This window comes from Lissotriton vulgaris, chromosome 2_1 (genome assembly GCF_964263255.1).
Source record: "Lissotriton vulgaris chromosome 2_1, aLisVul1.2, whole genome shotgun sequence".
In the NCBI taxonomy this organism is placed as follows: Eukaryota; Metazoa; Chordata; class Amphibia; order Caudata; family Salamandridae; genus Lissotriton; species Lissotriton vulgaris.
The window spans coordinates 49,506,748-49,533,998 of NC_141687.1; the positions used below are offsets into that span (position 1 = coordinate 49,506,748).

General features: G+C 46.3%; 1 protein-coding gene across 2 annotated transcripts in view; it reads left to right on the top strand.

Annotated features, from left to right (window-relative positions):
* Positions 1-27,251, top strand: part of IHH (Indian hedgehog signaling molecule) — a 184,585-nt gene that overhangs the window by 101,158 nt on the left and 56,176 nt on the right. For both annotated transcript variants that reach the window (XM_086954433.1, XM_086954434.1), the window contains exon 2: positions 26,891-27,152. In XM_086954433.1, coding sequence (XP_086810559.1) covers positions 26,891-27,152 — 262 coding nt within the window. The remainder of the gene's footprint in view (positions 1-26,890; positions 27,153-27,251) is intronic.

Genomic DNA, 27,251 nt, shown 5'->3' on the forward strand with positions numbered 1-27,251 from the left:
ATTTACATAATTGGTGCAATGCACCCTTGTATGCATGTTTATATAATTGTTCAACTGCACCCTTAGAAGCATGTTTATATAATTTGTTTTTGAAATTGGTGCACTACACACTTAGAAGCGTGTTTATATCATTGCTGCACTGCACCCTTAGAAGCGTGTTTATATAATTGGTGCACTGCACCCTTTGAAGCGTGTTTATATAATTGGTTTATATAATTGTTGCACTGCACCCTTAGAAGCGTGTTTATATAATTGTTACACTACACCCTTGGAAGCGTGTTTATATAGTTGTTGCAATTCACCGTTAGAAGCGTGTTGATATAATTGGTGCACTGCACCCTTGGAAGAGTGTTTATATAATTGGTGCACTGCACCCTTGGAAGCGTGTTTACATAATTGGTGCAATGCACCTTTGGAAGTGTGTTTATATAATTGTTGCAATGCACCCTTGGAAGCGTGTTTATATAATTGGCGCACTGCACCCTTGGAAGCCTGTTTATATCATTGGTGCACTGCACCCTTAGATGTGTTCATATAATTGGTGCACTGCACACTTGGAAGCGTTTTTATATAATTGTTGCACTGCCCCCTTGGATACGTATTTATATAATAGTTGCACTGCACCCTTAGAAGCGTGTTTATATAATTGGTGCACTGCACCCTTGGAAGCGTGTTTACATAATTGGTGCAATGCACCCTTGTATTATAATTGGTGCACTGCACCCTTAGAACTGTGTTTATATAATTGCTGCACTGCACCCTTAGAAGCGTGTTTATATAATTAGTACACTGCACCCTTTGAAGCGTGTTTATATAATTGGTTTATATAATTGTTGCACTACACACTTAGAAGCGTGTTTATATCATTGCTGCACTGCACCCTTAGAAGTGTGTTTATATAATTGGTTCACTGCACCCTTTGAAGCGGGTTTATATAATTGTTGCACTGCACCCTTTGAAGCGTGTTTATATAATTGTTGCACTGCACCCTTAGAAGCCTGTTTATATAACTGTTACACTGCACCCTTGGAAGCGTTTTTATATAATTGTTGCATTGCACCCTTAGAAGCGTGTTTATATAAATGTTGCAATGTACCCTTGGAACCGTGTTTATATAATTGGTGTGCTGCACCCTAGGAAGTGTGTTTATATTTTTGTTACAATGCACCCTTGGAAGTGTGTTTATATAATTGTTGCAATGCATCCTTAGAAGCGTGTTTATATAATTGGTTTATATAAGTTGGTGCACTGCACCCTTAGAAGTGTGTTTATATAATTGTTGCACTGCACCCTTAGAAACGTGTTTATATAATTGTTGCAATGCACCCTTAGAAGCGTGATAATATAATTGGTTTATATTATTGGTGTACTGCAACCTTAGAAGAGTGTTTATATAATTGTTGCAGTGCACTGTTAGAAGCGTGTTTATATATTTGGTGCACTGCACCCTTAGAAGCGTGTTTATATAATTGTTGCACTGCACCCTTAGAAACGTGTTGATATAATTTTTGCACTGTACCCTTGGAAGCTTATTTTTATAATTGGTGCAAAGCAGCCTTAGAAGCAAGTTTATATAATTGTTGCAATGCACCCTTGGAAGCATGTTTGTATAATTGGTGCACTGCACCCTCAGAAGTGTGTTTATATAATTGTTGCAATGCACCCTTGGAAATGTGTTTGTATAATTCTTGCAATGCACCCTTGGAAGTGTGTTTATATCATTATTGCAATGCACCCTTGGAAGCGTGTTTATATAATTATTGCAATGCACACTTAGGAGCGTGTTTATATAATTGGTTTATATAAAGGGTGCACTGCACCCTTAAAAGCGTGTTTATATAATTGTTGCACTGCAGCCTTAGGAGCGTGTTTATATAATTGTTGCACTGCATCCTTAGAAGCGTGTTTATATAATTGTTGCAATTCTCCCTTAGAAGCGTGTTTATATATTGGTTTATATAATTGGTGCACTGCACCCTTAGAAGCTTGTTTATATAATTGTTGCATTGCACCCTTAGAAGCGTGTTTATAAAATTGTTGCACTGCACCCTTGGAAGCCTGTTTATATAATTTTTGCAATGCACCCTTGGAAGCACGTTTATATAATTGTTGCAATGCACCCTTAGAAACGTGTTTATATAATTGTTTCAATGCACCCTTGGAAGCATGTTTTTATAATTGGTGCACTGCACTGTTAGAAGCGTGTTTATATAATTATTACAATGCACCCTTAGAAGCGTGTTTATATAATTGGTGCACTGCACCCTTGGATGTGTATTTATATATTTGGTGCACTGCACCCTTAGAAGCGTGTGTATGTCATTGATGCACTGCACCCTTGGAAGCGTATTTATATAATTGGTGCAATGCAACCTTAGAAGCGTGTTTATATAATTGGTGCACTGCACCCTTGGAAGCATGTTTATATAATTGGTGCACTGTACCTTTGGAAGCGTGTTTACATAATTGGTGCACTGCACCCTTGTAAGTGAGTTTATATAATTGGTGCACTGCACCCTTAGATGTGTGTTTATATAATTGGTGCACCGCACCCTTAGAAGCATGTGTATGTCATTGATGCACTGCACCCTTGGAAGCGTATTTATATAATTGCTGCAACGCACCCTTAGAAGCGTGTTTATATAATTTGTGCACTGCACCCTTGGAAGCGTGTTTATATAATTGGTGCACTGCACCCTTGGAAGCGTGTTTATATAATTGTTGCACTGCCCCTCTTGGATGAGTGCTTATATAATTGTTGCACTGCACCCTTAGAAGCGTGTTTATATAATTGTCTGCAATGCACCCTTAGAAGCGTGTTTATATAACTGTTGCAATGCACCCTTAGAAGCGTGATAATATAATTGGTTTATATTATTGGTGTACTGCAACCTTAGAAGCGTGTTTATATAATTGTTGCACTGCACTGTTAGAGGCGTGTTTATATAATTGGTGCACTGCACCCTTAGAAGCGTCTTTATATAATTGTTGCACTGCACCCTTAGAAACGTGTTGATAGAATTTTCGCACTGCACCCTTGGAAGCTTATTTTTATAATTGGTGCAAAGCAGCCTTAGAAGCGAGTTTATATAATTGTTGCAATGCACCCTTGGAAGCGTGTTTGTATAATTCTTGCAATGCACCCTTGGAAGTGTGTTTATATCATTATTGCAATGCACCCTTGGAAACGTGTTTATATAATTATTGCAATGCACCCTTAGAAGCGAGTTTATGTAATTGGTTTATATAATTGTTGCACTGCATCCTTAGAAGCGTGTTTATATAATTGTTGCAATGCTCCCTTAGAAGCATGTTTATATAATTGGTTTATGTAATTGGTACACTGCACCCTTAGAAGCGTCTTTATATAATTGTTGCACTGCACCCTTAGACTTAGAAGCGTGTTTATATAATTGTTGCACTGCACCCTTGGAAGCCTGTTTATATAATTGTTGCAAAGGGCCCTTGGAAGCCCGTTTATATAATTGGTGCAACGCAACCTTAGAAGCGTGTTTATATAATTGGTGCACTGCACCCTTGGAAGCATGTTTATATAATTGGTGCACTGCACCTTTGGAAGCGTGTTTACATAATTGGTGCACTGCACCCTTGCAAGTGTGTTTATATAATTGGTGCACTGCACCCTTAGATGCGTGTTTATATAATTGGTGCACTGCACCGTTGGAAGCGCGTTTATATAGTTGGTGCACTGCACCCATAGATGTGTTCATATATTTGGTGCACCGCACCCTTAGAAGCGTGTGTATGTCATTGATGCACTGCACCCTTGGAAGCGTATTTATATAATTGCTGCAGCGCACCCTTAGAAGCGTGTTTATATAATTGGTGCACTGCACCCTTGGAAGCGTGTTTATATAATTGGTGCACTGCACCCTTGGAAGCGTGTTTATATAATTGGTGCACTGCACCCTTGGAAGCGTGTTTATGTAATTGGTGCACTGCACCCTTAGATGCGTGTTTATATAATTGGTGCACTGCACCCTTGGAAGTGTGTTTACATAATTGGTGCACTGCACCCTTGGAAGCGTGTTTATATAATTGGTGCACTGCACCCTTGGAAGCGTGTTTATATAATTGTTGCACTGCCCCTCTTTAATGCGTGTTTATATAATTGTTGCACTGCACCCTTAGAAGCGTGTTTATATAATTGGTGCACTGCACCCTTGGAAGCGTAATTACAGAATTGCTGCACAGTACCCTTGTATGCATGTTTATATAATTGTTGCATTGCACCCTTACAAGCATGTTTATATAATAAGTTTCTATAATTGGTGCACTGCACCCTTAGAACCATGTTTATATAATTGCTGCACCCTTAGAAGCGTGTTTATAAAGTTGGTGCACGGCACCCTTTAAAGCCTGTTTATATAATTGGTTTATATAATTGTTGCAATGCACCCTTGGAAGCGTGTTTATATAATTGGTGTGCTGCATCCTCGGAAGTGTGTTTATATTGTTGTTGCAATGCACCCTTGGAAGGGTGTTTATATAATTGGTGCGCTGCACCCTCGGAAGTGCGTTTATATTATTGTTGCAATGCACCCATGGAAGGATGTTTATATATTTGTTGGAATTCACCTTTGGAAGCGTGTTTATATAATTGTTGCAATGCACCCTTAGAAGCATGTTTATATAATTGGTTTATATAATTGTTGCACTGTACCCTTAGAATCTTGTTTATATAATTGTTGCACTGCACTCATAGAATCGTGTTTATATATTGGTGCACTGCACCCTTAGAAGCGTATTCATATAATTGTTGCACTGCAAACTTAGAGGCGTGTTTATATAATTGTTGCAATGCACCCTCAGAAGCGTATTTTTATAATTGTTGCAAACCAGCCTTAGAAGCATGTTTATATTATTGTTGGAATTCACCCTTGGAAGCATGTTTATTTAATTGGTGCACTACACCCTCGGAAGTGTGTTTATATCATTATTGCAATGCACCCTTGGAAACGTGTTTATATCATTATTGCAATGCACCCTGTTGGACAGGCCACATGAAGGGCCGCTCTCCCCCGGTTCAACCAGGCCCGAGCCCGGTCCCGCAAGTACCACACACCACCATTGCACGTCCTCCGTCCCCTCAGGGACCCCTGCCCCCGAGCACGTTAACCTCGTGGATCCGATCCACTGCCGGCCCACGCGCCCAGCCCGGGCCGCCATCTTGGACACTTCACCACGAGGCCGCCTGGCCCCCGATCGACCTCAACCCGGGGCCTAGCCCGGCCTCAGACATTCCGGCACCACCCTCCACCCAGGAGGTGAGCGGGCTACTTGGCAAGTCAATGGGAGAAAGAGGTGCCGATGGCTCTCCCCCGCCAAGTGCCGCTCGCCCATCGCCTCCCCGGGCGCTGGCTCCACCCCCCTGCTGAGTGTCTGGACTCCCTCATCCCGGACCTCCCGACCTCCAAGTGCGAGGGTCCGGACATCAAAGCACACCAGCCCTATAACTGGGGCAGCTCCAGAGCAGGAAGGCAGTTGTATCTTGGAGTCGAGAGACGTAAAGAGGAACTCATCCTGGACGGACTACTGGCGCTGCCATAGCTCTGTCCTGTGCACCATCGTCCTGCCTGTTGGCGCTGCCACAGCCGTCGTAACCTTCATCCTTCATCGTCGTCGGGATCTGCTGGCGTGGCCGCGGACCGTTGTAACCGTCACCTTTCACCGGGACCTGCAGGCTCCGCCGCGGACCGTCGTCCTTCCTTCATCCATCTCGGGACCTGCTTGGCTCCTCCACGGCCCGATCATCTAGAACGCCGAGCTCGAGGATTGAGAGCTATTTTGTACTCATTGGTAACTAAGACTGTCCCGCTACCCCTTTCCTCAACCAAAGACTAGAATCGAGGGGACCCCTGAGTCCAGACCTCCTTGTATCATACCAACGTAACCTAAGAATTGCATATAAAGTCTCGTTAACCTTCAATCTTGTGTGGTGTCCGTCTGTGGGGGGGAAGTTACTTGTCTGTACAGTCGTTGGAGACGGCTCTCCCTGGAGACCTCTCCCCGTAATCTCGGCCGACCCTCCCGGTCCGTCTAACATTGGTGGCCAGCGGCGCGATCCGAATCACCGCATAACGTACAGAGAGTAGCTCACCCCACAACGAACCACAATGACAACTAAAGAGAGCGGATCAACTGAGAAGTTCCAAATGGAAAAACTAGAGGAGTACAGCCATCGTGAACTAAAGCAGTTCTGCATCGAACTAGGTATCGCTACCACCGGACTAAGCACCAAGGACGATTTTAAGCATGCCCTAGAATCTTGGGCAGAGACCGGGGATGCCGAAGCCCCTGAGCAAAGCACCGCGAAAAAAACCAACACGGCCCCTGAAGGGCAAAGAACCGGTCTTTCGCAAGACGAGATCCAAGAAAGAGAAAAAACCCGACTACACGAGCTAGAAATGGCCCGACTCAAGATGGACGTAGAACTCAAGTTGGCCGAACAAAAAATAAACTTAGAGCACCTACGTCTCCGAGAAGAAAGAGAGGAGAAACAGAGACAAAGGGAGCTCGAGGAAAAGAAACTAGCGTACGAGCACGAACGGAACCTAGCCGAGATCAACCTGCGCAAGCAGAATAAAGAGTTAGGGGTGCCCGAGAGACCACACACCCCAGGGACCACGGAGAAAAAAGTACACATCCCCAAGGATGTTGTCCGAGAATATTTTCGAGAGGACGACATCCAGCAATGGTTTAAGGCCTATGAAATCGCTATGACTGCGCACCGGATCGATAGAAACGATTGGGGAGCCGGCCTATGGGGCAGATTCCTCAATGAGGGCCGCGATACCCTGTTACAGCTCCCAGACCACCAGATGACCTCCTACGACCATATGAAAGCGGCCCTCCTCACCCGCTATGGCCTCACGCCCGAGATGTACCGTCAGAGGTTCCGAGACTGCACACGCATCCCGGGTACAACTTGGGTGGACTATGTAACGTACTTTAGCCGAGCTTTCGAAGGCTGGATCAGAGGGAACAACGTCACGACCTACGAGCAGCTGTTCAATCTGATGGTATGGGAGCATCTGTCCAACAATTGCTTCATTGAACTACGCCAACACCTCCTCGACAGCAAGTTAACCGATCCCCGGCAGCTCGCAGCCGAAGCTGACCGGTGGGAGATCACCAGAGTGGGCCGGAATGGGTCCTACGAGCAGAACAGGAACAACAATGGTCACCACCGACCCAGAGGAGGAGGAGGGGGCCAAGGACGAGGAAGAGACAACACTCCGGCCGCCCCCGTTACCAGCACCACCCCCCCGGCCAACCGGGGCAGCACCCCGGCGCGACCGGGGTACAGAGCCAATGTCACGTGTCACCGATGCCAACGAGTCGGCCACTATGCAAACGACCCAAGCTGCCCGCAGTATCAGAGTCCAAAACCCCGCCATGTGGCCGCCGCGGCACTAGGGGAAGAACAGATCTCCGAGGAACAAGAAACAGACGAGCAAGAGTATCAAGAGTGGGAGCCAGCCGCCATGACTCTCGCGTGCTTAGGGGGAAGAGACATGGTCCCGCGGGTCCCCCTACCCGCTAACACCCAGAAGTACAGCCAATGGGTGAGCATCAATGGACAACGGGCCGAAGCCCTTCGGGACACCGGGGCCAGTGTGACAGCCGTCCGCTGTCACCTGGTGACCCCAGAACAATATCTACCGAACATTCTCTGCCCTGTGCGATCAGCCGACAACTCGGAAAGTCTGTGTCGGATGGCCTGCGTCCCCTTTGAGTGGGGAGGGGTCTCCGGCATGTTGAAGGTGACGGTCCGAGACGACGCCCCCGTGGACTGCCTCCTCGGAAATGACCTGGAGAGCTCCCCGTGGGCAGCCGTGGAGCGAAAAGAACACTTGGGGATGTTGGGCGTCCCGGACTGGGCGTGCGTCACCACCCGGTCCATGGCCGCCCGTGCCAACCATCACCCGGAAGAACCAGAATGGCCGGCGCCACCGCCTCCGGTCGCCCCAGCCGAGACCCCCGACCATGACACCCCCCTCGAACCTGCTCAACCTTCCGACCTCGCTAACCTTGACCAGTGGGCCCAAGAGGGGGGACCCACACAAGAACAATTTCGCCAGGAACAGAAGACCTGTCCCTCCCTCGAGGGACTCCGCCAACAAGCGCTCGCCCAAAGCGCAGGGGATACCTCCGGAACTCATTGGGTCTACTGGGACAATGATCTGTTGTACAGCGAGCAACGAATCGCCGAGCTGGGGGCCAACCGAGTACTAGTAGTGCCCCTCCGCTTTAGAGACTTCCTGCTAAACCTGGCCCACGATGTCCCCCTGGCAGGGCACCTGGGACAAGATAAAACCTACAGTCGCCTAGTGACCCACTTCTTCTGGCCCAAAATGAGAAACGATGTGCACCAGCATTGCCGATCTTGCCCCACGTGCCAAGCCAGTGGGAAGAGCGGCCGCAAACTAAAGGCCCCCTTGCAACCTTTTCCAGTAGTCACGACCCCATTTGAGAGGGTCGGAATAGACATTGTGGGACCCCTGGACCCGCGTACAAAACAAGGCCATCGCTTCATTCTGGTGCTAGTGGACCACGCCACCCGCTACCCTGAGGCTGTTCCTCTCCGGACCGTGACAGCCCCAGTGGTCGGCCGGGCCCTGATGGGGATCTTCTCCCGTGTGGGGTTCCCCCGAGAAGTCGTCAGCGACAGAGGCACGAACTTTATCTCTAAATACATGAAATCCCTCTGGCAACAGTGTGGGGTCACCTACCGATTCACGACCCCCTATCACCCCCAAGGGAACGGACTTGTTGAGCGGTTCAACCGCACGCTAAAAGGGATGATCGGGGGATTGGAAGAGCCCCTCCGTCGCCAGTGGGATGTGCTGCTGCCGTGCCTCCTCTTCGCCTACCGGGAGGTCCCACAGAAATCCCTAGGCTTCAGCCCATTCGAACTGCTATATGGGCACCCAGTGCGGGGGCCGCTCAGCCTGATCAAAGAAGGCTGGGAGATGCCTCCGGCCAAGAGCCCTCCAGATGTCTTCCGGTACCTCCTCACCCTCCGCAACCAGTCCCGGCGGTTCAGAGACCTAGCAAAAGCCAACCTAGAGGCCAGTCAAGAGGACATGAAAAAATGGTATGACCAGAACGCCTCATCCATTGAATTCGAGCCGGGGCAACAGGTATGGGTAATGTCCCCCACGGAGCCATGCGCTCTCCAAGACAAATGGACGGGACCCTTCAAGGTAATCGAGCGCAAGGGTCCTGCCACCTATCTGATCGATATGGAGTCCTCCCGGAACCCACTCCGAGTCCTCCACACCAACAGACTGAAACCCCACTTTGCACGAACAGAACTCAGCCTACTGATGGCCACAGACAATGGGGTTGAAGACGACTCCGAGCCTCTCCCTGACCTCCTGCGGACCCAGGAGCAAGACGGCTCCGTGGATGGGGTCCGACTCTCGGAGACCCTCACCAGAGAACAACGCCAAGAGTGCCAAGCCCTCCTGTCACGGTTCGCCAGTCTGTTCTCCCTCACCCCAGGTGTCACTTCCTGGTGTGTGCACGATGTGGACACCGGAGACAGCCCTCCTATCCGCCACCGGGCCTACCGCGTACCTGATCGGGTACGGGCCTGCATCCAGGCGGAAGTGGCTAAGATGCTCACGCTCGGGGTCATCGAGCCCTCAGACAGTCCATGGGCCAGCCCGGTCGTACTGGTCCCCAAAGCAGCCGCCCCCGGAACCACACCAGAACTCCGGTTCTGCGTCGACTACTGGGGCCTGAATGAAGTCACCAGAACGGACGCACATCCCATCCCCCGGGCAGATGAACTGGTCGACCGAATGGGAGCTGCCCGCTACCTCAGCATCTTCGACCTGACAGCAGGTTATTGGCAGATCGGCCTCACACCCCGAGCACAAGAACGTTCTGCCTTCTCCACCCCCGATGGCCACTACCATTTTACGGTCATGCCCTTCGGCATGAAGAATGCCCCAGCGACTTTCCAACGGCTCGTCAATCAGGTCCTGGCGGGGCTCGAAGGGTTCAGCGCCGCCTACCTAGACGACATCGCTGTGTACAGCCACCATTGGACCGAGCACCTCCACCACCTCCGAGCAGTGCTGCAAGCCCTTCAGCGAGCTGGCCTCACGATCAAGGCCAGCAAGTGTCAAATTGGACAAGGGTCTGTGACCTACCTCGGACACCAGGTGGGAAGCGGCCTAGTGGCCCCTCTACAGCTGAAAATTGCCGCCATCCAGGACTGGCAGCCCCCTATCACCCAAACCGAGGTACGAGCCTTCCTGGGCCTCACGGGCTATTACCGAAGGTTCGTGAAAGACTATGGTACCATAGTGGGGCCTCTCACCGAACTCACGTCAAAGAATCAGCCCAAGAAGGTGAACTGGACCCCAGAGTGTCAAGCGGCATTCGAACAGTTGAAGGCCGCCATGTGTTCCGCTCCTGTGCTCCAGGCCCCAGACTACAGCCGGGAGTTCGTCGTCCAGACGGACGCCTCCGACCAGGGCATTGGGGCGGTCCTGTCTCAAGTGAACACCGAAGGCCTTGATCAACCGGTGGCCTTCATCAGCCGGAGACTCCTACCACGGGAGCAACGCTGGAGCACCATAGAGAGGGAAGCCTTCGCTGTGGTATGGGCCCTCAAGAAGCTCCGGCCCTACCTTTTTGGCACCCACTTCCGGGTGCAGACCGACCACCGACCCCTGCAGTGGCTGATGCATATGCGGGGGGAAAACCCAAAGTTGCTACGCTGGTCCATCTCCTTGCAAGGTATGGACTTCACAGTTGAACACCGGCCTGGGTCAGACCACGCCAACGCGGATGGCCTGTCCCGGTTTTTCCGCCTCGACGAGGAGAGTCCCCAAGAGGATGGGTAACTCTCCCCGCCTTCAGCTGGGGGGGACGCATGTTGGACAGGCCACATGAAGGGCCGCTCTCCCCCGGTTCAACCAGGCCCGAGCCCGGTCCCGCAAGTACCACACACCACCATTGCACGTCCTCCGTCCCCTCAGGGACCCCTGCCCCCGAGCACGTTAACCTCGTGGATCCGATCCACTGCCGGCCCACGCGCCCAGCCCGGGCCGCCATCTTGGACACTTCACCACGAGGCCGCCTGGCCCCCGATCGACCTCAACCCGGGGCCTAGCCCGGCCTCAGACATTCCGGCACCACCCTCCACCCAGGAGGTGAGCGGGCTACTTGGCAAGTCAATGGGAGAAAGAGGTGCCGATGGCTCTCCCCCGCCAAGTGCCGCTCGCCCATCGCCTCCCCGGGCGCTGGCTCCACCCCCCTGCTGGGTGTCTGGACTCCCTCATCCCGGACCTCCCGACCTCCAAGTGCGAGGGTCCGGACATCAAAGCACACCAGCCCTATAACTGGGGCAGCTCCAGAGCAGGAAGGCAGTTGTATCTTGGAGTCGAGAGACGTAAAGAGGAACTCATCCTGGACGGACTACTGGCGCTGCCATAGCTCTGTCCTGTGCACCATCGTCCTGCCTGTTGGCGCTGCCACAGCCGTCGTAACCTTCATCCTTCATCGTCGTCGGGATCTGCTGGCGTGGCCGCGGACCGTTGTAACCGTCACCTTTCACCGGGACCTGCAGGCTCCGCCGCGGACCGTCGTCCTTCCTTCATCCATCTCGGGACCTGCTTGGCTCCTCCACGGCCCGATCATCTAGAACGCCGAGCTCGAGGATTGAGAGCTATTTTGTACTCATTGGTAACTAAGACTGTCCCGCTACCCCTTTCCTCAACCAAAGACTAGAATCGAGGGGACCCCTGAGTCCAGACCTCCTTGTATCATACCAACGTAACCTAAGAATTGCATATAAAGTCTCGTTAACCTTCAATCTTGTGTGGTGTCCGTCTGTGGGGGGGAAGTTACTTGTCTGTACAGTCGTTGGAGACGGCTCTCCCTGGAGACCTCTCCCCGTAATCTCGGCCGACCCTCCCGGTCCGTCTAACACACCCTTAGAAGCGAGTTTATGTAATTGGTTTATATAATTGTTGCACTGCATCCTTAGAAGCGTGTTTATATAATTGTTGCAATGCTCCCTTAGAAGCGTGTTTATATAATTGGTTTATGTAATTGGTACACTGCACCCTTAGAAGCGTCTTTATATAATTGTTGCACTGCACCCTTAGACTTAGAAGCGTGATTATATAATTGTTGCACTGCACCCTTGGAAGCCTGTTTATATAATTGTTGCAAAGGGCCCTTGGAAGCCCGTTTATATAATTGGTGCAACGCAACCTTAGAAGCGTGTTTATATAATTGGTGCACTGCACCCTTGGAAGCATGTTTATATAATTGGTGCACTGCACCTTTGGAAGCGTGTTTACATAATTGGTGCACTGCACCCTTGCAAGTGTGTTTATATAATTGGTGCACTGCACCCTTAGATGCGTGTTTATAGAATTGGTGCACTGCACCGTTGGAAGCGCGTTTATATAGTTGGTGCACTGCACCCATAGATGTGTTCATATAATTGGTGCACCGCACCCTTAGAAGCGTGTGTATGTCATTGATGCACTGCACCCTTGGAAGCGTATTTATATAATTGCTGCAGCGCACCCTTAGAAGCGTGTTTATATAATTGGTGCACTGCACCCTGGGAAGCGTGTTTATATAATTGGTGCACTGCACCCTTGGAAGCGTGTTTATATAATTGGTGCACTGCACCCTTGGAAGCGTGTTTATATAATTGGTGCACTGCACCCTTAGATGCGTGTTTATATAATTGGTGCACTGCACCCTTGGAAGTGTGTTTACATAATTGGTGCACTGCACCCTTGGAAGCGTGTTTATATAATTGGTGCACTGCACCCTTGGAAGCGTGTTTATATAATTGTTGCACTGCCCCTCTTTAATGCGTGTTTATATAATTGTTGCACTGCACCCTTAGAAGCGTGTTTATATAATTGGTGCACTGCACCCTTGGAAGCGTAATTACAGAATTGCTGCACAGTACCCTTGTATGCATGTTTATATAATTGTTGCATTGCACCCTTACAAGCATGTTTATATAATACGTTTCTATAAGTGGTGCACTGCACCCTTAGAACCATGTTTATATAATTGCTGCACCCTTAGAAGCGTGTTTATAAAGTTGGTGCACGGCACCCTTTAAAGCCTGTTTATATAATTGGTTTATATAATTGTTGCAATGCACCCTTGGAAGCGTGTTTATATAATTGGTGTGCTGCATCCTCGGAAGTGTGTTTATATTGTTGTTGCAATGCACCCTTGGAAGGGTGTTTATATAATTGGTGCGCTGCACCCTCGGAAGTGCGTTTATATTATTGTTGCAATGCACCCATGGAAGGATGTTTATATATTTGTTGGAATTCACCTTTGGAAGCGTGTTTATATAATTGTTGCACTGCACTGTTAGAAGCGTGTTTATATAACTGGTGCACTGCACCCTTAGAAGCGTCTTTATATAATTGTTGCACTGCACCCTTAGAAACGTGTTGATAGAATTTTCGCACTGCACCCTTGGAAGCTTATTTTTATAATTGGTGCAAAGCAGCCTTAGAAGCGAGTTTATATAATTGTTGCAAAGCACCCTTGGAAGCGTGTTTGTATAATTCTTGCAATGCACCCTTGGAAGTGTGTTTATATCATTATTGCAATGCACCCTTGGAAACGTGTTTATATCATTATTGCAATGCACCCTTAGAAGCGAGTTTATGTAATTGGTTTATATAATTGTTGCAATGCTCCCTTAGAAGCGTGTTTATATAATTGGTTTATATAATTGGTACACTGCACCCTTAGAAGCGTCTTTATATAATTGTTGCACTGCACCCTTAGACTTAGAAGCGTGTTTATATAATTGTTGCACTGCACCCTTGGAAGCCTGTTTATATAATTGTTGCAAAGGGCCCTTGGAAGCCCGTTTATATAAGTGGTGCAACGCAACCTTAGAAGCGTGTTTATATAATTGGTGCACTGCACCCTTGGAAGCATGTTTATATAATTGATGCACTGCACCTTTGGAAGCGTGTTTACATAATTGGTGCACTGCACCCTTGCAAGTGTGTTTATACAATTGGTGCACTGCACCCTTAGATGCTTGTTTATATAATTGGTGCACTGCACCGTTGGAAGCGCGTTTATATAGTTGGTGCACTGCACCCATAGATGTGTTCATATAATTGGTGCACCGCATCCTTAGAAGCGTGTGTATGTCATTGATGCACTGCACCCTTGGAAGCGTGTTTATATAATTGGTGCACTGCACCCTTAGATGCGTGTTTATATAATTGGTGCACTGCACCCTTGGAAGTGTGTTTACATAATTGGTGCACTGCACCCTTGGAAGCGTGTTTATATAATTGGTGCACTGCACCCTTGGAAGCGTGTTTATATAATTGTTGCACTGTCCCTCTTTAATGCGTGTTTATATAATTGTTGCACTGCACCCTTAGAAGCGTGTTTATATAATTGGTGCACTGCACCCTTGGAAGCGTAATTACAGAATTGCTGCACAGTACCCTTGTATGCATGTTTATATAATTGTTGCATTGCACCCTTACAAGCATGTTTATATAATAAGTTTCTATAATTGGTGCACTGCACCCTTAGAACCATGTTTATATAATTGCTGCACCCTTAGAAGCGTGTTTATAAAGTTGGTGCACGGCACCCTTTAAAGCCTGTTTATATAATTGGTTTATATAATTGTTGCAATGCACCCTTGGAAGCGTGTTTATATAATTGGAGTGCTGCATCCTCGGAAGTGTGTTTATATTGTTGTTACAATGCACCCTTGGAAGGGTGTTTATATAATTGGTGCGCTGCACCCTCGGAAGTGCGTTTATATTATTGTTGCAATGCACCCCTGGAAGGATGTTTATATATTTGTTGGAATTCACCTTTGGAAGCGTGTTTATATAATTGTTGCAATGCACCCTTAGAAGCATGTTTATATAATTGGTTTATATAATTGTTGCACTGTACCCTTAGAATCTTGTTTATATAATTGTTGCACTGCACTCATAGAATCGTGTTTATATATTGGTGCACTGCACCCTTAGAAGCGTATTCATATAATTGTTGCACTGCAAACTTAGAGGCGTGTTTATATAATTGTTGCACTGCACCCTCAGAAGCGTATTTTTATAATTGTTGCAAACCAGCCTTAGAAGCATGTTTATATTATTGTTGGAATTCACCCTTGGAAGCATGTTTATTTAATTGGTGCACTACACCCTCGGAAGTGTGTTTATATAATCGTTGCAATGCACCCCTGGAAATGTGTTTATATAATTGTTGCAATGCACCCTTGTAAGTGTGTTTATATAACTATTGCAATGCACCCTTGGATGCATGTTTATATAATTGTTGCAATGCACCCTTAGAAGCGTGTTTATATAATTGGTTTACATAATTGGTGCACTGCACCCTTAGAAGCGTATCAATATAATTGTTGCACTGCACCCTTAGAAGCGTATTTATATAATTGTTGCACGGCACCCTTAGAAGCGTGTTTATATAATTGTTGCACTGCATCCTTAGAAGCGTGTTTACATAATTTTTGCAATGCACCCTTAGAAGTGTTTTTATATAATTGGTTTATATAATTGGTACACTGCACCCTTAGAAGCTTGTTTATATAATTGTTGCACTGCACCCTTAGAAGCGTGTTTAAATGATTGTTGCACTGCACCCTTGGAAGCATGTTTATATAATTGTTGCAATGCACCGTTGGAAGCGTGTTTATTTAATTGTTGCAATATACCCTTAGAAGCATGTTTATATAATTGGTGCACTGCACCCTTGGATGCGTGTTTTTATAATTGCTGCAATGCACCCTTAGAAGCGTGTTATATAATTGTTTCAATGCACCCTTAGAAGCATGTTTATATAATTTGTGCAATTTCTGACTCTGCACGCTTTTCCCCCTCCTGAGGCGGAAGCCGGGAGGTCTCTAGCCTGTCCCCTTTGTTTTACTCGATTTTAAAATTGTTACTCGCTTTTTTGCACTTCGTTTCACTTGTGCTTAAAAGTGGTTTTATCATTGTATTATATTTGTGCTGTGACCCCCCTGCGCTTGTAGCGCTTTAGCCCCCTTCTCACCCTCTCCCCTCTTGCACCGGACCTGCTCTCGGCTGAGTGTTGACGCCGAGGGCAGGCTCCGGTTTTTGGCCGCCATCTTGGGTAGGGTTGGGCTTCCTGACGCGATTTGCAGCGTCATAAAAGGGACGAGAGGGCGAGTGCAGGTAATTTCTGACTCTGCACGCTTTTCCCCCTCCTGAGGCGGAAGCCGGGAGGTCTCTATCCTTTCCCCTTTGTTTTACTCGATTTTAAAATTGTTACTCGCTTTTTTGCACTTCGTTTCACTTGTGCTTAAAAGTGGTTTTATCATTGTATTATATTTGTGCTGTGACCCCCCTGCGCTTGTAGCGCTTTAGCCCCCTTCTCACCCTCTCCCCTCTTGCACCGGACCTGCTCTCGGCTGAGTGTTGATGCCGAGGCAGGCTCCGGTTTTTGGCCGCCATCTTGGGTAGGGTTGGGCTTCCTGACGCGATTTGCAGCGTCATAAAAGGGACGAGAGGGCGAGTGCAGGTAATTTCTGACTCTGCACGCTTTTCCCCCTCCTGAGGCGGAAGCCGGGAGGTCTCTAGCCTTTCCCCTTTGTTTTACTCGATTTTAAAATTGTTACTCGCTTTTTTGCACTTCGTTTCACTTGTGCTTAAAAGTGGTTTTATCATTGTATTATATTTGTGCTGTGACCCCCCTGCGCTTGTAGCGCTTTAGCCCCCTTCTCACCCTCTCCCCTCTTGCACCGGACCTGCTCTCGGCTGAGTGTTGACGCCGAGGGCAGGCTCCGGTTTTTGGCCGCCATCTTGGGTAGGGTTGGGCTTCCTGACGCGATTTGCAGCGTCATAAAAACGGGCAGGGATGACTCCGCGCAGCGGACGCGATCAGCGGGCGCGCCGGATCTGCGCCAGAGTTGTGCCAGAGTCCTGCCCGTCTGCGCCCGTCCGCGTCACGGCTGCGGTCGGCGCGGCGGCTGGCTCTGGCCATAGGCTTACTTACTCTGCAGCGGATCTATTATCGTTTAATCACAATACCGCCTCCTGTCGGTATGTCTTCCCTGGCCGATTCAAAGGTAAATGTTGCTGCCCAGGCTGTGGATGGTACCCTAACATTTACCGGGCCTCTGAGAGTTTCCGTCCACCCCCGCCTAAACAGTTTAAGTGCTTATTGCTTAACACCCGTTCTTTACATAGGCACGCTTTAGACATCTTCGAGCTACTTACCTCTGAGAAACCTCTCTGTCTCTTGCTCACGGAAACTTGGCTCTGCGAGTCGTCGAATCCTGACATCGCGGCAGCTTTTCCGCCAGATTATATTGTCTATAGACAGGATAGGACAGTGGGAAAAGGTGGTGGTGTTGCTCTTGCAGTTTTAAGATCTTTTGCCTGCACAATTATTCCATCCTTGCCTATACCTGGCTGCGAATCCCTTGCCTTTTCCATTGCACTCTCCCCGCATCAATCCTTTTCTGGGCTTCTTGTCTATAGACCCCCGGGTCTGCGGGGTTCTTTCTTCGATGACCTTCAATCTGCTATCACTGCTTTTTGCCTGAAGGTGGAAAACTGCATAGTGTTAGGAGATTTTAACATCCATATGGACGTTGAGTCGGACAGTGAAACGATTAAAATCAAGGACATCACTGTTCCTCTCGGTCTAACTCCTTACATCTCAAGCGCGACTCATGACAAGGGTCACACGCTTGACCAAGTGTTCTCCACCTTTCCTCTTATTATGTCCCATCCCACCCCTGTTCTCTGGTCTGACCACTCTCTGATCAGTTTTTTAATTCAGGGCAAAAGTAAAACATCTTATACTAACTCAGACCACCTTAGGCATCCTAGAAGACCTTTGCATAAAATTACCCCCGAGAATCTTGCTCAAGTGTTTCAGGATTATCCCTGTACACTATCTGGCCATCTGGAGAGGGATCTTGAAGCCTTCCAGGAATGGTTAACTGAAAGGCTTGATGATCTTGCTCCTCTTTCAATCCCCCCTTCATCTGTTAAGCGCTGCTCGGCTCCTTGGTTTTCGAAGTCACTTGCTTTGGCACGCCGTAATTGTAAGTTAGCCGAAAGACTCTGGCGGAAGCATTATGACCAAGAAGCTAAGTCTGCCTATAAACTATCTATTAAATCTTACCATTCTGACATTCTTGAGGCCAAAAAGAACTATTTTGCAGATAGAATTGAGTCTGCGTCAAATTCCAGTAAAGAAATCTTTACCATTGTTAAAGAGTTTATCTCTCCCAAATCCAGCATAGCTCAGCATAAGTTCTCAGAACCTTGGGTAAAGGAGCTGGCCATCTTTTTCAATACAAATATCAAATTGATTCAAGAATCTTTTCCCCCAGCTACCCCTAATGCATCATTGCATGATTCCAATCTGATGTCTTTATCTCCTGACTCTAGCCCCATTCTATCGGAGTTTCCTCCTTTATTGGAATCTAATTCCCTGGATCTTTTACTCAGGATTAAATCGGGCTCCCCGCTTGACCCGTGTCCGGCGAGCTTTTTAGCTAGGAACGCCAAAATTTTGAATTCCTTAATCTCCCCTATCCTGAATCTTTCTTTGTCCTGTGGCATGGTTCCACCAGCCTGGAAGAAGGCTATGGTTGTCCCCCTTCTAAAAAAAACCAGGCCTCGATCCAGAGATACATGCCAACTACAGGCCCATATCTCTCCTGCCCAGTCTGGCTAAGATCGTCGAGAAGCACGTTCATTCTGTGCTTTCTTCCTTTCTTGAAGACCATGGGTTATTCCATTCTACCCAATCTGGCTTCCGCTCCAACTTGAGCACTGAGACCGCTCTTTTGGAAGTTAACGAAGCCATTAAGGAAGTTCTCGACGCAGGTGGAAGAGCAATGCTGGTGTTGTTGGATTTGTCGGCGGCCTTCGACACCGTCCCGCATGAGGCCCTCTTGAGAAGACTTCACGAGATCGGTCTCAGAGGGACGGTGTTGAGCTGGCTGAGATCTTACCTAGCGGGTCGTCGACAAGTGGTCTGGGCCCCCCCGTACTCCGCCGAGGTGCCGCCTATGGATGTCGGAGTCCCACAAGGGTCGGTGCTGAGCCCGACCCTTTTTAACATCTTCATGACTCCTTTGGCGGTACTGGCGGAGTCAATGGGTGCCCAGATCATATCATACGCTGACGACACCCAGCTCCTCTTCACCTGCAAGAAGGGCATGGAGTTCGACGGGGAGAGCATCCGTGGCTGCCTTGGGGCTGTCTTCAACTGGTTTCAGGGAAGCAGCCTCAAGTGCAACCCAGATAAATCTGAGGTGCTCTTCTTCGGCTGTCAGGCAGAACCACCTTGGCAGGAATGGTGGCCGGTTTGCATGTCCCCCCCTTCCTCCTCATCTTTTCTCGCTAAAAACCTCGGGGTTAAAATTGATAACACCCTTGCCTTGAAAACACAGATCACAGGCCTTACGGGCACCTGTTTTGGTCTATTAAAAATGATGCGCAAATTCCTTCCTATGCTCCTTTTTGCCCACAGGAAGCTGACAGTTCAAGCTTTGATCTGTTCCAGGCTTGACTATTCAAATATCCTCTACCTGGGATTGCCAGACTATCTCTTGCACAAACTCCAGGTTGTTCAAAATTCTGCGGCAAGAGCCATCTTCGGCCTACCCCGGCATGCCAGGTCATCTGAGTTGCTTTCCTCCCTGCACTGGCTTCCTATTAAGAAGCGTATCATATTCAAAGCACTTACTCTGGCCCATAAGGCACTCCATCGGGTAGGGGCCTCATACATTCAGAAACGGATTTCTTTCTATAAGCCCACCAGATCTCTCCGGTCGGAAAATCTTGGCCTAGCAATTGTACCTCCTATTAAGAAAGTCAGAATAGGTGGACGTTCTTTTAAATATCTCGCCCCCACATTATGGAACTCCCTTCATGTTGATCTCCGCCACACTCCCAATCTGTTTGCCTTCAGAAAGGCCTTGAAAACCTGGCTTTTTCATTAGTAACTCTGCTTTGTTTCTGTTGTCCTTCTCCTTTTTTTCAGTAATGGGTCAGAAAGCGCCGGGACACTCCTTGGAGTAGCCGTGCGCTATATAAGTCACCCATTAACATAACATAACCACACCCTTAGAAGCGTTTTTATATCATTGATGCACTGCACCCTTGGAAGCGTATTTATATAATTGGTGCACTGCAACCTTAGAAGCGTGTTTATATAATTGGTGCACTACACCCTTGGAAGCGTGTTTATATAATTGGTGCACTGCACCCATATAAGCATGTTTATATAATTGATGCACTGCACCCTTGGAAATGTGTTTATATAATTGGTGCACTGAACCCTTGGAAGCGTTTGCATATAATTGGTGCACTGCACCCTTGAAAGCGTGTTTATATTATTGGTGCACTGCACCCTTGGAGGCGTGTTTACATAATTGGTGCACTGCACCCTTGGAAGCGTGTTTATATAATTGGTGTACTGCACCCTTAGATGTGTGTGTATATAACTGGTGCACTGCACCCTTGGAAGCGTGTTTATATAATTTGTGAACTTCACCCTTAGATGCATTAATATAATTGGTGCACTGCACCCTTGGAAGCGTATGTATATAATTGGTGCACTGCCCCATTGGATGCATGTTTATATAATTGTTGCACTGCACCCTTGGAAGCGTGTTTACATAATTGGTGCACTGCACCCTTGGATGCGTGTTTATATAATTGTTGCACTGCACCCTTAGATGTGTGTTTATATCATTGGTGCACTGCACCCTTGGAAGCGTGTTTATATATTTGTTGCACTGCACCCTTAGAAGCGTGTTTATATAATTGGTGCACTGCACCCTTAGAAGCATGTTTATATAAATGTGGCACTGCTCCCCTAGAAGGGCGTTTATATAATTGTTGCACTGACCCCTTAGAAGCGTGTTTATATAATTGGTGCACTGCACCCTTGGAAGAGTGTTTACATAATTGGTGCACTGCACCCTTGGAAGTGTGTTTGCATAATTGGTGCACTACACCCTTAGATGTGTGTTTATATAATTGTTGCACTGCACCATTAGAATCGTGTTTATATAATTGGTGAACTGCACCCTTAGAAGCGTTTATATAATTGTGCACTGCACCCGTGGAAGCATGTTCATATAATTGTTGCACTGCACCCTTAGAAGCATGTTTATATAATTGGTGCACTGCACCCTTAGAAGCGTGTTTATATAATTTTTGCAGTGCACCGTTAAAAGCATGCTTATATAACTAGTTCACTGCACCCTTGAAAGTGTGTTTATATAACTGGTGCACTGCACCCTTGGAAGCGAGTTTATATAATTGGTGCACTGCACCCTTGGATGCGTGTTTATGTAATTGTGGCTCTGCACCCATAGAAGTGTGTTTATATAATTGGTGCACTGCACCCTTAGAAGCGTGTTTATGTAATTGTGGCACTGCACCCATAGAAGCATGTTTATATAACTGGTGCAATGCACCCTTAGAAGCGTGTTTGTATAATTGGTTTATGTAATTGGTGCACTGCACCCTTAGAAGCGTTTTTATATCATTGATGCACTGCACCCTGGGAAGCGTATTTATATAATTGGTGCACTGCAACCTTAGAAGCGTGTTTATATAATTGGTGCACTACACCCTTGGAAGCGTGTTTATATAATTGGTGCACTGCACCCATATAAGCATGTTTATATAATTGATGCACTGCACCCTTGGAAATGTGTTTATATAATTGATGCACTGAACCCTTGGAAGCGTTTGCATATAATTGGTACACTGCACCCTTGAAAGCGTGTTTATATCATTGGTGCACTGCACCCTTGGAGGCGTGTTTACATAATTGGTGCACTGCACCCTTGGAAGCGTGTTTATATAATTGGTGTACTGCACCCTTAGATGTGTGTGTATATAACTGGTGCACTGCACCCTTGGAAGCGTGTTTATATAATTTGTGAACTTCACCCTTAGATGCATTAATATAATTGGTGCACTGCACCCTTGGAAGCGTGTGTATATAATTGGTGCACTGCCCCATTGGATGCATGTTTATATAATTGTTGCACTGCACCCTTGGAAGCATGTTTGCATAATTGGTGCACTGCACCCTTGGATGCGTGTTTATATAATTGTTGCACTGCACCCTTAGATGTGTGTTTATATCATTGGTGCACTGCATCCTTGGAAGCGTGTTTATATATTTGTTGCACTGCACCCTTAGAAGCGTGTTTATATAATTGGTGCACTGCACCCTTAGAAGCATGTTTATATAAATGTGGCACTGCTCCCCTAGAAGGGCGTTTATATAATTGTTGCACTGACCCCTTAGAAGCGTGTTTATATAATTGGTGCACTGCACCCTTGGAAGAGTGTTTACATAATTGGTGCACTGCACCCTTGGAAGTGTGTTTGCATAATTGGTGCACTACACCCTTAGATGTGTGTTTATATAATTGTTGCACTGCACCATTAGAATCGTGTTTATATAATTGGTGAACTGCACCCTTAGAAGCGTTTATATAATTGTGCACTGCACCCGTGGAAGCATGTTCATATAATTGTTGCACTGCACCCTTAGAAGCATGTTTATATAATTGGTGCACTGCACCCTTAGAAGCGTGTTTATATAATTTTTGCAGTGCACCCTTAAAAGCATGCTTATATAACTAGTTCACTGCACCCTTGAAAGTGTGTTTATATAATTGGTGCACTGCACCCTTGGAAGCGAGTTTATATAATTGGTGCACTGCACCCTTGGATGTGTGTTTATGTAATTGTGGCTCTGCACCCATAGAAGTGTGTTTATATAATTGGTGCACTGCACCCTTAAAAGCGTGTTTATGTAATTGTGGCACTGCACCCATAGAAGCATGTTTATATAATTGGTGCAATGCACCCTTAGAAGCGTGTTTGTATAATTGGTTTATGTAATTGGTGCACTGCACCCTTAGAAGCGTTTTTATATCATTGATGCACTGCACCCTTGGAAGCGTATTTATATAATTGGTGCACTGCAACCTTAGAAGCGTGTTTATATAATTGGTGCACTACACCCTTGGAAGCGTGTTTATATAATTGGTGCACTGCACCCATATAAGCATGTTTATATAATTGATGCACTGCACCCTTGGAAATGTGTTTATATAATTGGTGCACTGAACCCTTGGAAGCGTTTGCATATAATTGGTACACTGCACCCTTGAAAGCGTGTTTATATCATTGGTGCACTGCACCCTTGGAGGCGTGTTTACATAATTGGTGCACTGCACCCTTGGAAGCGTGTTTATATAATTGGTGTACTGCACCCTTAGATGTGTGTGTATATAACTGGTGCACTGCACCCTTGGAAGCGTGTTTATATAATTTGTGAACTTCACCCTTAGATGCATTAATATAATTGGTGCACTGCACCCTTGGAAGCGTGTGTATATAATTGGTGCACTGCCCCATTGGATGCAAGTTTATATAATTGTTGCACTGCACCCTTGGAAGCGTGTTTACATAATTGGTGCACTGCACCCTTGGATGCGTGTTTATATAATTGTTGCACTGCACCCTTAGATGTGTGTTTATATCATTGGTGCACTGCATCCTTGGAAGCATGTTTATATATTTGTTGCACTGCACCCTTAGAAGCGTGTTTATATAATTGGTGCACTGCACCCTTAGAAGCATGTTTATATAAATGTGGCACTGCTCCCCTAGAAGGGCGTTTATATAATTGTTGCACTGACCCCTTAGAAGCGTGTTTATATAATTGGTGCACTGCACCCTTGGAAGAGTGTTTACATAATTGGTGCACTGCACCCTTGGAAGTGTGTTTGCATAATTGGTGCACTACACCCTTAGATGTGTGTTTATATAATTGTTGCACTGCACCATTAGAATCGTGTTTATATAATTGGTGAACTGCACCCTTAGAAGCGTTTATATAATTGTGCACTGCACCCGTGGAAGCATGTTCATATAATTGTTGCACTGCACCCTTAGAAGCATGTTTATATAATTGGTGCACTGCACCCTTAGAAGCGTGTTTATATAATTTTTGCAGTGCACCCTTAAAAGCATGCTTATATAACTAGTTCACTGCACCCTTGAAAGTGTGTTTATATAATTGGTGCACTGCACCCTTGGAAGCGAGTTTATATAATTGGTGCACTGCACCCTTGGATGCGTGTTTATGTAATTGTGGCTCTGCACCCATAGAAGTGTGTTTATATAATTGGTGCACTGCACCCTTAAAAGCGTGTTTATGTAATTGTGGCACTGCACCCATAGAAGCATGTTTACATAATTGTTGCAATGCACCCTTAGAAGCGTGTTTGTATAATTGGTTTATGTAATTGGTGCACTGCACCCTTAGAAGTGTGTTTATATAATTGGTTTATATAATTGTTGCACTGCACCCTTAGAAGTGTGTTTATATAATTGTTGCACTGCACACTTAGAAGCGTGTTTATATAATTGGTTTATATAATTGTTGCAATGCACACTTAGAAGCGTGTTTATATCATTGGTTTATATAATTGTTGCAATGCACCCTTGGAAGTGTGTTTATATAAATGGTTTATATAATTTGTGCACTGCACCCTTAGAACAGTGTTTATATAATTGTGGCACTGCACCCATAGAAGCATGTTTATATAATTGGTGCACTGCACCCCTAGAAGCATGCCTATATAACTGGTTCACTGCACCCTTGAAAGTGTGTATATATAATTGGTGCACTGCACCCTTGGAAGCACGTTTATGTAATTGGTGCACTGCACCCTTAGAAGCATGTTTATGTAATTGTGGCACTGCATCCATAGAAGCGTGTTTATATAATTGGTGCAATGCACCCTTAGATGCGTGTTTACATAATTGTTGCAATGAACCCTTAGAAACGTGTTTATATAATTTGTTTATGTAATTGGTGCACTGCACCCTTAGAAGCGTGTTTATATAATTGGTTTATATCATTGGTGCACTGCACCCTTGGAAGCGTGTTTATATATTTGTTGCACTGCACCCTTAGAAGCGTGTTTATATAATTGGTTTATGTAATTGGTGCACTGCACCCTTAGAAGCATGTTTATATAATTGGTTTATATAATTGTTGCACTGCACCCTTAGAAGTGTGTTTATATAATTGTTGCAATGCACACTTAGAAGCGTGTTTACATAATTGGTTTATATAATTGTTGCAATGCACCCTTGGAAGTGTGTTTATATAAATGGTTTATATAATTGGTGCACTGCACCCTTAGAACAGTGTTTATATAATTGTGGCACTGCACCCATAGAAGCATGTTTATATAATTGGTGCACTGCACCCCTAGAAGTATGCCTATATAACTGGTTCACTGCACCCTTGAAAGTGTGTATATATAATTGGTGCACTGCACCCTTGGAAGCACGTTTATATAATTGGTGCACTGCACCCTTAGAAGCGTGTTTATGTAATTGTGGCACTGCACCCATAGAAGCGTGTTTATATAATTGGTGCAATGCACCCTTAGAAGCGTGTTTACATAATTATTGCAATGAACCCTTAGAAGTGTGTTTATATAATTTGTTTATGTAATTGGTGCACTGCACCATTAGAAGCGTGTTTATATCATTGGTTTATATAATTGTTGCACTGCACCCTTAGAAGTGTGTTTATATAATTGTTGCAATGCACACTTAGAAGCGTGTTTATATAATTAGTTTATATAATTGTTGCATTGAACCCATAGATGCGTGTGTATGTAATTGGTGCATTGCACCCCTAGAAGCATGCTTATATAACTGGTTCACTGCACCCTTGAAAGTGTGTTTACATAATTGGTGCAATGCACCCATAGATATTGGTGTATAGTTGGTGCACTGCAGCCTTGAAAGTGTGGGTGTGTAGAATTGGAGCATCACACCCTTGGAAGTATTTGTGTAGAATTGTTGCTCTGCACCCATGGATTTTTTGTGTGTATAATTGGTGCACTGCACCCTTGGAATTGTGAGTATAATTGGTGCCCTGCATGCTTTGACGTTGGTGTATAGTTGATGCACTGTACCCTTGGAAGTGTGTGCATATCATTACAACTTATCTTCTTGTTTCTCCACTCTCATTGTTACCTGTGATGCCTGATGTAGACAATTGAAATACCTCAATATTGCAAATATGTGAATTTGTTAATCTGGTTACAACTCTAAAAGCCCTTCTTTGTTTATTACCCTTAACCAAGATCCCCTCGAGACTTAAGTCTCACAACTTAAGATTAGAGGAAAAGGGAACTTTTGTATTTTTTTGCTCATATATAGACCCATTTCCCTTTTCAACAAAGGGTTTCTCCCAATATTTTATTGCATATAATTGCTACACTGCACTCTTGGAAGTGTGTGTATATAATTGGTGTACTGTACCCTTGAACGTGTGTTTGTATAATTAGTGCCCTGCATGCTTGGAAGATGGTTTATAATTGGTGCACAGCACCCTTGGAAGTTTGTTTGTATAATTGGTGCACTGCACCCTTGAAATTGTGCGCGTATAATTGGTGCACTTCACCCTTGGAACTGTTTGTGTATAATTGGTGCACTGCACCCTCGGAACTGTGTGTGTATAATTGGTACACTACACTCTTGGAAGTGTGTGTGTATAATTGGTGCACTGCACCCTTGGAAGTGTGTGTGTATAATTGGTGTATTGCACCCTTGTAAGTTGGTGTATATTGAGGGCACAGCAGCAAACCATGAGTCAGGTCTAAGCATGTGCCGGGACACCTCCTCGGAGGTAGCTGTGCGCTCTATAAATGCCATGAATTGAATTTAATTAAACTCTCAGGGAGGTAGAGGTGGGTGTAACTGTATGACCCTAAAAACGTTTCTCATCTTGTCCCCGCCAGCGCTGCAAAGACCGGCTAAACTCCCTGGCCATCTCTGTCATGAACCAGTGGCCCGGGGTCAAACTACGAGTCACCGAGGGCTGGGATGAAGATGGTCACCACTCTGATGAGTCGCTGCACTATGAAGGACGAGCGGTGGACATTACCACCTCAGACCGGGACCGTAACAAGTACGGCATGCTGGCCCGGCTAGCGGCGGAAGCCGGATTCGACTGGGTCTACTACGAGTCCAAGGCACACATCCACTGCTCGGTGAAGTCCGGTAAGCGCTTAACAGTTACTGAGAACAGTTTCTTGAAATGTGCGGGCAGGGTTGTCTTCTTCATCTGTATTCTTCTTGAAGACTTTGTTTCAACTGATG